This window comes from Pungitius pungitius, chromosome 10 (assembly GCF_949316345.1).
Source record: "Pungitius pungitius chromosome 10, fPunPun2.1, whole genome shotgun sequence".
Classification (NCBI taxonomy): domain Eukaryota; kingdom Metazoa; phylum Chordata; class Actinopteri; order Perciformes; family Gasterosteidae; genus Pungitius; species Pungitius pungitius.
This window is the reverse complement of record NC_084909.1, coordinates 3,645,877-3,661,392: the sequence shown is the minus strand read 5'-3', so window position 1 is coordinate 3,661,392 and position 15,516 is coordinate 3,645,877. Positions and strand designations below refer to the sequence as shown.

The 15,516-nt window shown below is 46.4% G+C and overlaps 2 protein-coding genes across 2 annotated transcripts; both read left to right on the top strand.

Moving 5' to 3' along the window:
• The first annotated feature begins 204 nt into the window (after nucleotides 1–204).
• On the top strand, nucleotides 205–14,858 carry mphosph8 (M-phase phosphoprotein 8). Its single transcript, XM_062564852.1, has 10 exons — nucleotides 205–472; nucleotides 655–777; nucleotides 1,121–1,209; nucleotides 12,812–12,952; nucleotides 13,053–13,139; nucleotides 13,316–13,470; nucleotides 13,548–13,699; nucleotides 13,791–13,915; nucleotides 14,001–14,084; nucleotides 14,172–14,858. Exons 1-10 carry the CDS (start codon nucleotides 220–222, stop codon nucleotides 14,211–14,213), a joined length of 1,251 nt encoding a protein of 416 aa, XP_062420836.1. The 5' UTR covers nucleotides 205–219; the 3' UTR covers nucleotides 14,214–14,858.
• LOC134102857 (uncharacterized) lies at nucleotides 4,373–11,927 on the top strand. The gene is made up of 3 exons (XM_037488021.2): nucleotides 4,373–4,525; nucleotides 5,299–7,603; nucleotides 8,330–11,927. The coding sequence occupies exons 1-3, from the start codon at nucleotides 4,508–4,510 to the stop codon at nucleotides 9,589–9,591; spliced, it is 3,585 nt and encodes a 1,194-aa protein (XP_037343918.2). The 5' UTR covers nucleotides 4,373–4,507; the 3' UTR covers nucleotides 9,592–11,927.
• Nucleotides 14,859–15,516: the final 658 nt, after the last annotated feature.

The following is a 15,516-nucleotide window of genomic DNA, read 5'->3' as shown; positions in this document are numbered from 1 at the left end:
GAAAACGGGCACATTTCATCCAAAATAGTTCATTGTGCCAAGTTTTGTGGGGCTTTTTGAGTTGGTCTTTCCTCAACAAACTAATAGGTACATGTCAATATATACATATACATGTTCTAACAGATTTAATATCAATATATTTATATTGTAATATATTTATCCTTTAATATAAATCTAATTGGCTGACCCTGACCCACTGGTGACAGCACCTTTATAGATATGTGGACGTGTCTCCTTCCAGCCTCCAGGGCCGGCCAGAGTCACGGCTTCAGCCTGGACAGCGAGGAGAGGGAGGGGGAGGAGCCAGCGGCCAAGGTGAAGCCGGCCGAGGATCCCCGGGAGCGGAGCTGGGAGAGGAAGACCCCGACGGAGGAGAGGAGGAAGAGGAGGGACGACAGTGAGCCCAGGCTCCACATGGCGTGCGAAGACAACCTGGACGGCCAGGAGCCACCGGGGGGCGCCGACAAGTCCGGTGAGTTTGATGAACATTTGAGAAGACAATGAATCACAAACAATGTCACTGGCTACATAGTCACACATCAGTGATGATGTCTGATGACGTCATCACTGATGGAGGAGAAGACTGCATTTACACGATGCAGGTTACTGTTAGTTTACCCCCCCCCCCCCCTGACGGAGCGTCTCTCTGCACAGACAAGGGCCAGGCCACGTTGAGCCTGGGAATGGACCTCAACCTGGACTGGATGACTCTGGACGACTTCCAGAAGCATCTGAACGGGGAGGACGAGATCCTGTCGGGTCCGCCGCTATCGCCCAGTCAGTATCTACTAAATGTCATATATCACAATATAAAGACTGAAAATGGCTGGTGTCTAGAAGCTTCCAGGTGGATGGAAGTCTTTAGAAGCTGCGCTGTTTGTTTCATCTTTATTTTCATCGTTTGATCTCAGGTCCCCTCAAACAATGTTCTTCATGGGTAAATAATAACAACCAGAAGCACTGAAATCCTTTTTTTTTTTTTTATGGTGATTAAGGTTTGGTGATAATATCGCGTGGCTCACCCCTGCCTCTCTTAGTCCGCACTAAAGATTAAGCCATTAGTCGAGATCTACAAAGCAAACTTTGTTTTAACTTAAACTAACGTTTGTCCCTTTTTCAGGTGAGTTGCGTGATGCTGTGAAGAGTGGAGACTACATGGCTGTGAAATTGGCCCTTAATTCCAAAGAGGACTACAATCTGGACCAAGAGGTATGTTTGGTTTTGGCAAATTATTTTATAAAACCATCCACCCAGACCTTGTTTCAACAACAGAAGAGCTTGTGCCTTGTTTTATTTACCGTATTTTTTGCACTATGGGGCGCACTTAAAAGCCTTTAGTTTTCTCAAAAACGCCTTACAATCCGAAGCACCGTATATATGGATTAATTCTGGTTTTGCTTACTGACCTCTAAGCGATTTTGTGTGGTACAAGGCGCTCACAGCGCTAAGTCAAAATGTTTTAGTACGACTTTGGTAAACTACAAAGCCGCACCGCTTGCAGCATTGCGGCTACCGCAGCCAGCAGCGTCGCGGAGTAACACATACTGTGCTTCACCATAATATTACAGTGTGTGAATAAGGACCCCACAATGGCACCCGTCGAAAGACTCGCCTACGACGCGGACTTCAAACTCAAGGCTATCAGTCACGCAGCAGAACATGGGAATAGAGCCGCTGCGAGAGAATTCAACGTTAATGAATCAATGGTACGGAAGTGGAGGAAGCAAGAAAAGGACCTGCGCCGAGCAAAGAAGACCACACAGAGTTTCCGCGGGAACAAAGCGAAATGGCCACAGTTGGAGGACAAAATTGAACAGTGGGTTACTGAACAGAGAGCAGCAGGTAGAAGCGTCTCTACAGTCTCTATTCGACTGAAGGCAACGGCGTTCGCACGGGACATGAATATCAATGACTTTCCGGGCGGTCCTTCTTGGTGCTTTCGTTTTATGAAAAGACGTAATATCTCTATCCGCACACCAACTAGCGTCTCGCAGCAACTGCCAAAAGATTACGAAGAAAAGTTGGTCATTTTCCGCGCATACTGCAAAAACAAGATCACTGAAAAAGAGGATCCGGCCAGAGCACGTCACCAACGTGGACGAGGTTCCCCTCACCTTTGATATCCCCGTGAACCGCACTGGAGAAAACAGGGACCAGAACGGTGTCCATACGCACCGGGAACGAGAAGTCATCCTTCACTGTAGTTCTCAGTTGCCAGGCTGATGGCCAGAAGCTTCCACCCATGGTCATTTTCAAGAGGAAGACTTTGCCAAAAGAAACGTTTCCAGCCGGCGTCATGATCAAAGCCAACCCAAAGGGCTGGATGGACGAGGAGGAGAAGATGAGTGAGTGGCTCAGAGAAGTCTACGTCAGGAGACCGGATGGCTCCATGCGCGCCCATCTCACCGACGCTGTCAAAAACCAAGTGAAGCAAACTAATTCCGGGGCTCGCCATCATTCCAGGTGGATAAACTAAAGACCCCCAGCCGCTAGATATTGGTGTCAACGGGGCGTTCAAAGTTGAGCTGCGAGCTGCGGGGGAGCAGTGGACGGCAGAAGGCGAACACACATTCACCAAGACAGGGAGACGGCGCCGGGCAACTTACGCCGCTATATGCCAATGGATCGTGGATGCCTGGGCTGAGGTATCGGTCTCAACTGTGGTCCGAGCTTTCACAGGCCGGAACCGACACTGACTCGGATGATGACGAGAGGGGTTCGGGCATGTTGGATGCCGTAATCGCCCAACTGTTAAACTCTGACACTGAAGATGAAGAATTTGAAGGATTTGTGGACGAAGAATAAACTGAAAAAGTGAGTGTATTGTGTTGTATTTTACGAGTTACCACTGAACAAGGTTGGTAGTTATTGTGAATACGCCCATTAACGTTTGAATAATGTTGAGAGTTATTATTATATGAACGCGTTTAATAAAGTTTGACTGACTGACTGACTGACTTATCTGACTTTTTTTTTCCCGCTTAATGCGCCTTATAGTCCAGTGTGCTTTATATATGAAAAAAGATCGAAAATAGACCATTCATTGACAGTGCGCCTTATAGTGCAAAAAATACGGTGCTTTTATATTTAGCTCGAGTCTTCAGCTCCAAGAAGCAAAAAAAAACTTTTTCAATGTTAGTGTGTGTGTGTGTGTGTGTGTGTGTGTGTGTGTGTGTGTGTGTGTGTGTGTGTGTGTGTGTGTGTGTGTGTGTGTGTGTGTGTGTGTGTGTGTGTGTGTGTGTGTGTGTGTGTGTGTGTGTGTGTGTGTGTGTGTGTGTGTGTGTGTGTGTGTGTGTGTGTGTGTGCGTGCGTGCGTGCGTGCGCCACAGAGCTGTTTCTGTTCAAGTTAAAGGCCATTTCTGTTAAAATCACACTTCAGCTGAGGGAGAAGTGGAAAGAATGAAAGTATTTTCTCACACCGACGGCGTCCACAAAAACTTTTATAAAGTTATGTTTTATTTAAAACTTTTATTTATTTAAGTTACGAGTTTGTTTTACGAAGCACAGGAACTTCTGGAGCCTCTTTGGAAACAATTAAAGCCGCACGATGCTTATGCAGAGGTGACGCAATAATTAACCCACGCAGCGCTTTTGAAAACTAAAGACAGCTCCCAGAGCTGCAGGTGGGAGAATGTGTCTCTTCAGGATCCACATCCGCAGACTTTGTACTCCTTCATCTGTATTAACATTCAACGCCTCAAGATGATTTTCACAACTCCAAAGATACTTCTGCAACGAATCCAGGTAAGCGTGTGCTGTGCAATGCTTTCATCGCTTTCAAATGTGTGTTTGATGTTTAAGGGACAGTTGAAAATGTTCAAAGTGTGGTTGTAATGAAGCACGTATCGGTAGATCAGTGCATTACTTAAACAAGACTGCAGCATAAAAACACACAAATCAGTTTACAGTGTTCTTTGCTGTTTTTAGAATATTTTCACACCCCTTCCATTAATTGGTTATTTGGGTCATTGTGTGACTTTTTTAAGAAGTATTTTTTCTGCAGTCAGCTTCAGAAAAATAAAGAGGTGAAAATAATCTAAATAAAGAATAATATTTGTTCTTTTAGAACTCTTAAATCCTTCCACAGCAGAATATTGCTTTGCTTCAAGTCTCAATTCTTTTACAACCGCACTAAAACATCCAAACTATCCCTTTGAGTAATGTTGTAGTAGTGTTAAAATATGAAATGAGTATAGATAGAGATATATATATATATATACTTTTGTTTTAAAAAAGGAAACTCTGTGATAATTTGTGGGTATTAGAGTTAAATAATACCCTTTTAAAGATGTGCATTTTGATTCCTTTGCAGCTTACTTTTACCTGAGCCACTTAGTTTTAGCGGAGGGGGGGGGGGGTGCATAAAATCCCTCGTTAGTTGCTAATGTGTAACTTTGACCCGGTGTTGTTCATTCCGCGTGACTTCATGATGGTTTTCCCGTTAGAGACCGGTGTCATTTTTCTTTGCAGAGAAGAAGACCCCGAAGACATGAAGTAGCGGGACAAGATGAACCCTTTGCAGCAGGTACTTCACTGCGTATTTTTAGAACGTGTACCACCATGAACAGCGTATTTTTAGAACGTGTACCACCAAGAACATCATAGCACACGTCCAGCCAGCATGCATCAGTGGAGGTCATGTGGTCAGGGGATTTTATTTATTTTACCGTAGCATCAAACATATTCTAAATAATAATACTTAATACATTTCTGTGGAAAACCCCCAATAATTGTTTCCATATTTTGATTTGTACGTCGCAGGTTTCATGGAAAACTTTGTTTATGACATCAAAAGTAAAATAATAATTTGTTTTGATTGCAAGCCATGAATGTAGGTCTAGTGCATATCCTGTTCTCTCCATGGAGCATTTCATCCAACACCCCATGACTACATATATACTTGGTGAGACATTTACAATGTCAAATCGCTGCTTGGTCCAATAAAGCCATTAACTGTTCTCGAATGGGTCACATGTGGTTTTTGTACCGAGACTTCAGAGGTGTCAGGGTTTGAATGAGCCTGGATCCTTGGTGGGCCGTTGCCATGGTGCTGGTGCATTAAACAGTTATTGAAAAATGTGCTAAGAAGGTTTAAAAGGCAGCCCCAAAAGAAAAATAATTCACCTAACTTATCTCCACTACTTAAACAAATTTCAAACCAAAATTTCCCTTTTTTTTGTTTGGTTCCCCCCTCCATATTTGTCCCCTAAAGGATATATGTTTCAAATACATTCAAGTCAAATTCTTCATGTTATCTGATCTGGCAATGAGTCTTACAAATGCTTGTTCTCTCTACAGGCTTGTACTATTGGTGAGACGAGGTCAATTGAAGGACAGAGGAGCTTGATTGAAGAGAGAAGTTCGAGTAGTGGTCTCAGATTGAGATCTAACCTTGACAGTGCGAAACATGACGAGGGACATCCAAGAGTAAAAGAAAATATCCTGCAAGATTTGGATGGTCCAAGAGACGGCCACAAAAGGCCAAGCTGCCCTGCCAGTATATACACTGAGCAAGGGACAGAAAGGGGACGGGATATAACCGAATCCCAAAACAGTGCTTGTGATTCAGCCAGTGAGCAGGGAGGCCAACGAGAGCAGGCGCAGGAAGACCAGATGTCAGACGACACAAGTGGTGGCTCATCCAGCAGAATTTGTTCGCTTCGCACCAGGAATGCGGGAAGGATGGTGACCAGGGCCAATGGCAAAACTCAGCAAAGGGGCAAGGCTAAAAAACAAAGGTCCCACCAGGAGGCCAACGACTCGAGTGACGAGGATGTGGCGGCCGGTCAGTCAGATGATCCGGATCAGGTTCCGTCCGAGTCGGGCCCCGAGGAGATCCCCAAAACGCAGTTGCGGCATCTCATTAAGGCCGTGGAGCGGACTCAACCGACGCGATCCAGTTCCAGGACTTGTAGGAAGGTGCTGGAAGCAACACCCGGCAAAGCGGACACAGAGAAGAAAGAGTCCTGTAAGAAGCACTTCTGTTTATATTGTAAAATGGCTTTTACGCAGATTGCCAAGCACCTGGAAAGGAAACACGCAGAGGAAAGCAATGTTGCCCACGCGATACACTTCCCTAAAGGTTCCAAAGTCCGACAGTCTTTGCTTGACCAAATTCGCAATAAAGGAGATTATGAACACAATTGCCAAGTTCTCAAAAGCGGCGAGGGGGAAATTGTCACCAAGAAACAGGTTAAGAATTCCAGTGTATCCGTTAGGGACTTCCTGCCTTGCCAGCACTGCTTCGCTTTTTACCGCAAAACTGATCTATGGAGACACGAGAGGTCATGCAAAGCCAGGAAGTCTTCCGACAGAACAAAAAGAGTCCACAGCGCCGCCTCCCGTCTGCTCCCCATGTCCGAGTTCTTAACCGGGGGCTGCGAAGAAATCATCCACATTATGCATCAAGACGACGTCTCGCGGCACATCAGGAATGACCCTCTCATTTGCAAATACGGCAATGCGCTGTCTGCGAAGTACTACCACGACAAGTCTCAGTTTGCGTATATCGCACAGAAGATGAGGGAACTGGGAAGATTCGTGGTCGCCGTAAATGAGCTTGACGCCAGCGTCAAGTACCTCCATGAACTATGTCAACCCTCCAGATTTGAATTGGCCGTTGAAGGCGCCAAAAAAGCCAGCGGCTTTGACCCCAGTTCCAGTAAGTTTAAAACCGCCTCCCTCGTCTCAAAGATCGGCTACTCTTTGAAGCGGGCAGCGGAAATCGCTTTCGGGGAAAGTCGCATGACCGAGGACGGGGAGACCGAGAGCGAAGTGAAAAAGTTCATTCAACTTCTTGACACAAAATGGAACCAGTGTTTTTCTCGCAAGGCTCTCGCATTATCGTTGAAGCAAGGGGTCAAGAAAGAGGAAGTGGACCAATCGACTGTGACAGAAGACTTGATGAAACTCTACACATTTATCGCGGGGGAAGAAGAGGAAGCCATCAAGGAGTTGAAAGAGAGTCCCAATTTGTCAACGTGGAAAAAGCTCAGCGAGGCCACTCTGGCAGACGTGTGTCTGTTTAACAGAGGAAGGGTCGGGAACATTGGTCGGATGCTCTTGAACACTTACATTAGCAAGAAGAGTCGTGGAGCATTTGTGCCCTCCGCCGATCAAGTAAGGAAAAGCACCAAATTGGAGTTGGACCTTGGCGGCAGCTTCACCAGGTTGGAATTGGAGGGTCAGTATGGGAGGAACGTGCTGGTCCTGCTGACGGAAAGGATGGTTGCGTCGATCGACTTGCTCATCGCAAACCGGGACCAAGCAGGTGTGTCTAAATCCAACCTCTACCTGTTCGCCCGGACCGAGGGCCCGTCCTTCATCAGAGGCCTAGACTGTTTCCGACGGTGTGCAATGGAATGTGGAGTTAAGAACCCAGAAGCACTTCTGTCCTCGTCGCTAAGAGAGCAGATTGCCAGCTACTGGCAGCTAATGAGCCTCAGCGAAGGGGAAGTGGATCAAGTGGCCAAGCTGTTGGGAAGGAGCAGCCAGGACTGTTTCAGGCTCTTAAAGAATGCGTCGGAGCTGGAGGAAGTGAGCAAACAACTTCTCAAGATGGACCGAGCGCTGCCATCAAGTCCAACAAGCCCTGCAGTAGATGGTGAGTACCTTTTGGACTCTTTGGTTTTGTAATGTGTTATTTCATACCATTGACCATTTGGATGCTTGCTTCAACTTCCTTGTATTGCACTGTGTTCGATATGTAGGCTACTTACTGATCCCACTGTGGTCGCTTTTGTTCCAAATCAAACATGACTGTTGTGCACTTCCTCATCATCCGACCTTTCCTTGTTCCTTGGTAATTGCAAGAGTAAGGGCACCTAACCCACCAGATGGTCTGTTGCACTTTAACCATCCGAGAAGGATTCATTGAAAAGTGTTTGCAAAAGGGCAGGGACTTAAAAAAAATACTTTAGGTGGATGAATCATCCGTCAGTCAAACTCACCAAGAAATGCTTAAAGTTAAAGAAAGGCTCTTCAGTTTGGGTCTAACTGATGCTAGCCCCTCGCAGCATCTAAGCTAACCTTTTCTCAGAGCCGGCACTGTTGCTTGGAACGTTTCCCTGCTACCCCCGAACCACACTTCACTCTTAAACCTTTTTAAAAAACAAGTTCATGAACCAGCCTTCACTCAAGGTAGACTCTGTTGTTTCCCCCGGACCTTTTGACTATAAAACCGTGTTGGAAAAAGAAGCTGTCCATGAAATAAAATCTTGTCTTTTTCCAAGATGAGGAATGAACGGTCGATGTCTAGAATCAACATGACTATCATTTTAAGCGACTGTTCTGACATGATCATGATGTCTATGCTCTTATCTTTTCTCAGGGACTGTTCAGAAGCCTGCTTTGAAGAGAAGGCCTTGGAATGAGAGGGAGCAGACTGCAGTGAAGCGCTACTTGAGTGAATTTATCACAGGGATGAAGGTTCCAGGCAAAAAGGAGTGCAACGCTTGCATAGCCGCTGAGCCAGATCTTGGAGGAAGATCTTGGACGGACGTCAAAAACTACGTACACAACACACTACAAACAATGCGGAGGAGAAGCAACCAGCATAAGTCTGAGGAGAATGTTAACGAGAGTCCAAAGAGCCCGACGGCAGGAGTCCAAACCATGGAGAAGGATTTTGAAGACTCATCGGTTGTCTGTAGTTTGACAACCGTGAATCCAGATCACCTGAGAGAAAGCTGTTGCATGACAATGGCTCCAACCAACTACGTCCAAGAGATGACCTCAACGTATGCAACCTTGTGTTCTACTAGCGTGGACATGATCCACGGCAGTCAGCCTCTCATTTCCACTTTGACGCCATTGAATGGTACCGACACTCAAGTGGTGCCAACGTTTACTCCACACAACACTACGAGTGCACTGATGCCTCCTCAATACACATCGGACAACAGCTTAATGCTGCCGCTGTCTTCTTACTCGCACAACGCGACCAGTATGGCGCCGTCCTCCGGGTACACCCCACAGGACGCCATGGGCCCACCGCTGATTCCTAATTTTACCACCTTCACCGCACCGAGCACCTCGATGGTCCCCACCTTCACCACGTTGAATGCGAGCGCGCCGATGCTCACCCACGCCTTCTCGCCGCTCAGTGACCGGAGCAGGCACATCGTCTCCCCGTTCGCCGCCCTGAACCACTCGAGTCCGGCGGTTTACGCCACCGCGCAGGTGGTCCCCACGATCCACGGGCCCGGCGCTCCCGATGCGCCGCCGGTCGCGAGGGAGCGCCCAGCCGCCGCTGCCGCCGCAGGGAAGAAGGTCGGCGCGGCCGTCAAACCTCAGAAGAGAAACAAGCGGCTGTGGAACAAGGAGGAGCAGGCCGCTGTGAGGCGCCAGCTGGGAGACTTCTGCAAACTTGTCAAAGTGCCGGGCAAAAGGGACTGCGACGCCTGCCTGGCTGCCGAGCCGGTCTTGAACAGCCGGACGTGGAGGGAGGTCAAATACTTTGTGCATAACACCATTCAGTCGATGAAGCGGAGAGGGCACGCTGTGGCCTCCAAACAGAGCGAAGAACCCCAACCAGAGGTCCTTAGCAACCCCGTCACCGAGTGGGACGGCCCCGTTTATCTGTCCCTGTAAATATCTGTAATGGACTTCCAAAGAAGGTGATGGCTCTGAGCTCACATTATATGGGGTTTACAAACGGCCCTCTCAGTGTTTTATTCACACGGGAAAAAGCTTCCTGATGTATTCAGAATGGAGTCCACCCGACCGAGCCACTGGTGTGCTGCTGCATGAATAAACACTAAAGCGGGTGGAGGACATTTGTACTGTAGCTTTGGCATAGAAAAAAGGCTGATATTAATGTTTTTTACATGGTTAGATTGCATATTAGTGTATGTGACGCATTCTGATGTGTAACCTCTAGAAAGTGTTCTAATTTAGACGTGCAATCATTTAGTCGATTTCACCCCCCCCTTCCCCTCGCCAGACAGCTAGACGGCTGTGTGCAACCAAACTCGCTTTTACAATAACTATAATTCGTGAAAGCAAGTGGTTGAAGATTTAGGTGCCACTGGTAGGGCTGCCGGTATACCGGTTCAAACGGTAAATACCATACCGGTGTTACGCCATAACAACTGACAGTGAATTTTTGGCCTCATGGAGGGGCGTCCAGCGGTCGCAGCTACTTGTCTGACGTGTGTTGAGATCGAGTCGCGGTTCACTCCGTAACAAACACCACGACAGCTTGTGACACAAACAATTTGGAACACTAATAATTGTATGTTTGTAGAAATTACCTTGCCGAACTTCAACACGCTAACGAGCTAACTCGCCGACCAGTGAGGAGCAAGTTGGCCAGCGGGCAGCTGTCGAGGTGGGCGTCCTCTTCGGGGTCAATGAATGTGTTTGCCGCCACATCCCGTCAGAACCTTTCTAAATACCGTGACATGGATTTCTGGCCACGCAGCCGTAGCCACCGGGACGTTTTTCCACAATGCACTGAGCAAAGGTAGCCGCAGAGGGGAGGGGGGGGGGGGTCCGCCTCTACTTCCATCCTTCTGCTTCTACCATTTTTAATCGTGTTTTAATTCACTTTGATCAAAAGAAAGCAAAAGAAAAAAGAATTGTTGTTTGCATCCGGTCAGCGTGATAGACTTGATGCCCAAATGATTCGTACTCTTTGCTTTAGCCAGTAGCCTTTATTGTAGAGGCCTCCGAGGGCCCGATGGCTGAAGGTGCACCTTCCTATCTGACGTTCTCCCTGTGTATACCTCACTTCAGTATGGGAAACTTCAGAGAATCCTCTTGGTAAATGTTACCTTTACTTATATATATTTCATTATTATTTTTTTTGTCTTTGAGTGTTAACAAGCTGCCAAAAGGTTTGGTTGTATTTTTGTACCAGTACACAGTAACTAGGTAGAACGTTTTAGTACTTTATCATGTTCGATATACTCTAAACACATTGAGCCCATTTGTATGACTTTGTTTTTGGCTTCTACTATCTGGATGTTTTTGACATTGATATCCAGTATTTGTCCGATGCCATTGCCTTACCGCGTAGATCATTTGCTTGATAATTTATTGTTCCCTGATCTTGTTCACATTTCAATCACAATCACATTTGACAAAAATAATGAGTGCAGTTTTCGTTTTACGGAAGAAAAGTTTTATTACAAAAGTTAATCAGTGATCTGAATCAAAAATCGACATTGCTTTGGACAGAATTGTTTTTTTTTTAATTTCCCAAAATGGGAATGCTCATATTTCCTTCCATCTAATCGGAAATTATGGATTATAGAGCCTCTCGTGCAGTGGAAATATTAAAAAAAATTGGTAAACTTGTCAAGAGGGACGAGCTCTCGTAGGTGGGAGGGAATCAAAAATAAACCTTCCAGAAAGGGTTCAAATGAGGACCGGTACCGGGGTTGGTGACCTCTGCGCTAGACAACCCTCACCTCCCCCCCATATCACACTGCAGTTTTCTTATTAAATTTGCACATTTCATTAACATTAAACTTTTGTCTTTTTGTTTTTCCGTCACATGCAAACGTTGTTGAAGGTTTTTCTTTTAACTGGATATCGAAAGCTTGAGTTTAAGATGAAGCTGATGTCTAATTCGGGACGAAGTGACCCGTCTGTGTCTTTAATGTCTCTGAAGTTCCCGATAGCACTTAGTCGGTCGTCCTCTGCTCAGTAACCAGGGTTCACCTCTCGTACCCAAGCCCTTCCAGATGTTCACAACACCCTCCTCGTGGATGGAGTCCATCTGTATTCCAGTGTACAGAAGGTTGAGTGATGTTCAAACACTACCCCCCGTAGAGTAGATGACTTGCTTTCATTGCTGTAGTGTATAAGCACACAGTGCGTGTGACTCTTCATCCTGTTTGTAATTATGTCGACTTCTTATTGAATATTGTAAGGCTCTTATGACTTCGGCTTGTACAATAAAATGCTTCTTGCTAAAAGATTTTGCTGTTATGGGAAAGACGATGTATTTATTTTAGAGGGTTCCTAAAGTTTCTGCCTAACTATCTGATTGTTTGGACGAGTTTGAGAAAGTGGAGAATGACTGTTGCATTGTAACATGACTGAAGAGTCGTAACACATTGGGCCCCTTAACTTTGACCTAATCGCCCAATCCAACCCCCTCCCTCCCTGCCGACGATGACATTCAAATAACCAAATTTTGGTTAATTGTAAAAATTAACACAAAGATTCCAATGTAATTGGAACACAGAGTGTGACTTGTAAGGCACAGCGATCACCATTCAGCACCTGAAGGGAAAGTAAATCGACTCGCCGACAAGATTTCACTATCTTTATAAAATCATACATACTGTCCTCCCCCAAAACCACAAAATAACAATCCCAAAAACAAGTGCCTTCCTAAAAACAAATCTGGAGAAAATATTCCTAATTTAACTAGATTAAATAGGGTAAAAAATTGCATTAACAATCAACTCAAAAAGGAAAAATGTTACTTACTTCAACGACATTGTTCTGTCCGTCGTGTCCTCCTTTCGTCTGTTTGAAGATGAAGAGCTTTCAAACCGATGAGGTGCATTGAAGAAGACTTGAAACTAGAGACTGAGACCATAAACTCATATTTACAATGTTTACGAGAGAAATAGTCATTTCCTCATAGACGTCTATGGGAGCAGAGGAGTTGCCCCCTGCTGGTCACCACACAGAAGTAGAGTCATTTCCTCATAGACGTCTATGGGACCAGAGGAGTCGCCCCCTGCTGGTCACTACACAGAAGTAGTCATTTCCTCCATAGACGTCTATGGGACCAGAAGAGTCGCCCCCTGCTGGTCACTACACAGAATGCAGCTTGTCTATCTGTCCACAGGACGTCAGCGGCATGTCCCTGAGCATGCTGGCCGCGGCGGGGGGGCAGGACGACATCCTGCGGCTGCTGATCAAGAAGGGGGTGAGGGTGAACGGGCGACAGAAGAACGGCACCACGGCGCTGATGCACGCCGCCGAGAAGGTACCCGAGACGAGCCGCTCTCTGATTTTTTTTTTTAGCTCCATGCCCCAAAGCGGACGAATCGGTTTGAATTGCTTGGGTTTCCCGTCCTCTTTGTCAGAATTTCTTGACCACCGTTGCCATCCTGCTGGAGGCGGGTTCCTACGTCAACGCTCAGACGCTGAGCGGGGAGACTGCGCTGATGAGGGTGAATCCGCGCACACACACACTCGAACAAGTCTTTAGTGCAGAATAACCGTAACCCTGACATATATTGTTAGAGGGAAAGAAAATACCAGTCGGGTTTATTTGGATGCGTTTTGGAATCCTAGATATAGAATAACAATATTTTTTAGAAACGTTTCCTTCTCCTTCCACCTGCAGGCGTGCAAGAGGGGGAACGCCGACGTGGTGCGCCTCCTGCTGGAGTACGGGGCCGACTGCAACGTGGTGTCCAAGAACAAGACGGTCGCCATGTACTTCGCCAAGCTGGGCAACAACCTGATGGTGTGCGACCTCATCAAGGACCACACGGCCATGTGAGTCCAGAGAGAGACTCAGAACCACCGTTGGAACCCCATCAGGTGCGCAGATAAAGATCCTTTTTGTCCCTCAGGCTGTCCAGCGTGGCGGAGGACACCATCCGGGCCTACTTTGAGTCCCGCCTGGTGCTGCTGGAGCCCGTCTTCCCGCTCGCCTGCCATCGGCTCTGCGAGGGTCCCGACTTCTCCCTGGACTTTGGCTTCAAGTCGCAGCCGCAGCCCGAGGGTACGCAAAACAAACACACCTCTTAGTGGTCAGCCGTCTGCAAGAGGTTACTAAAAGTCATCAGGATCACCTCGTTCCTCCCCTACTCCAGGCTCGGGCATCCTCCTCTTCATCTTCCACGCCAACTTCCTGTCTGAGATCACGGCACGGCTGTGTGGTCCCTGCAGCGTTCACGCCGTGGTTCTCAACGACAAGTTCCAGCTGCCCATCTTCCTGGTTGGTTCAGATCTACTCTTCAGAGGAACCGTCCGAGAACCCCAGCTCATGTTAACCCATATTTTGATCTTCTTCAAACATTCAGGACAGTCACTTCATCTACTCCTTCAGTCCGGTTCCAGGCATCAACCGACTCTTCATCCGACTGGCAGACGCCCCGGCAGCCAAGGTGACGCGCGCGCACACACACACACACAAAGCACAATAAACAGGGTTCAAAAAGTGACTCATCCAGGTTATGATGTCCTTCCTTCAGGTGAAGCTCCTCATCTGTGCGTACAGAGTCCAGCTGCAGTGAAACGCACTGATGAACACACACACACACACACACACTCTGAAGAGGGAGGAAGAAGCCTGGTGTGTGGAGTCCGGTCCGGGTCTTGTTTGCTGCGTGAATCCGGAGGACAAGGAGACGTCGATCTGAACTTCCTCACAGTGACCATGTACCTCCAGGATCTCCAGAACCCCCCCCCCCCCCCCCCCCCAGAACTTTCCTCCCTCCCTCAGTGTGGATGAAATGAAGTTTCTCTGGATTATTTTCCTATTTTTAACATCATTATTTTCTCTGACCCCGGTGATGCCCCCCCCCCTTTTGTTGTTGTTGACACTTTATGACAGACTTATTTCAGCATCAACTCCCTGGTGCTCCTTCACCTCCTGCTTGTTGCTCCTGACCTTCACGTCACTGAAGAGGTCCATTTTGCTTTTTATCTTCCCAATGCAGAGTTGCTGTTTATATTTTCTGACCTGTAAATATTCACATATATAGACATATATACGGGAGTACGTTTTTTTGGATGGGGGGTTGAGATATTTGTGGGAATGTTTAAGGGCTAGACGTGTGTCGGGGGGCTCTCTGCGGACAATCTTGTTTGTGAAAGCAAATGCAAATACTGGTTTTTAATTATTGAGATTATCCTCCAAATAAACATCTTCACATTGATCCGGCTTCTTTTGGTCCTGTTGCTGTGATGTCACTTTCCGTCTTTACTCAGGACTCTTTAAAAAGCTTGTTTTTTCTGTCTGTGAAGGCTAGAAACTCTATAAAGTGCCTGGAAATATCTGAAAAAGACCGTGAGGCCACATGTGTCTCATTTATTACAAAGTTTGCATTTACAACTTTTGAAACCTTTTTGTTTCCTTCTCATTAGGCGATCAGGTCCTGTTTAAATGTTTAAAGTTAGAACTATGGTAGAGCAGACTTTAATAGTTTTAGTATGAGCAGAATGCTGTTTACATTTCACAATAAGGGAACTTCAAGCTCCATGATTGAACTCTGCCGTCATTCACATGCAGCAAACTGTCCTAATGTCACATTGAAAAGAAAGAAGCATCTAAGACGAAGATACGGAACCTCTTCAACGTGTCCGTCAGAAATACAAACGTGTACAAATACAAATTAATAAAACATGAGCCTCCTTAGTGCAGTTTATTTCTTCAGTAAGTTGGTTCATAGCAGAGATGAATGGGAAAAAGAAAACGTACAATTAAGGGAAAGAGCACAATTATATCAACAATATTTTAACAACCCGGTAATTAGCAATACTGATATAACACAGGTGGTCAAGGTGAATGCCTATAAAGAATACAATTTAAAAAAT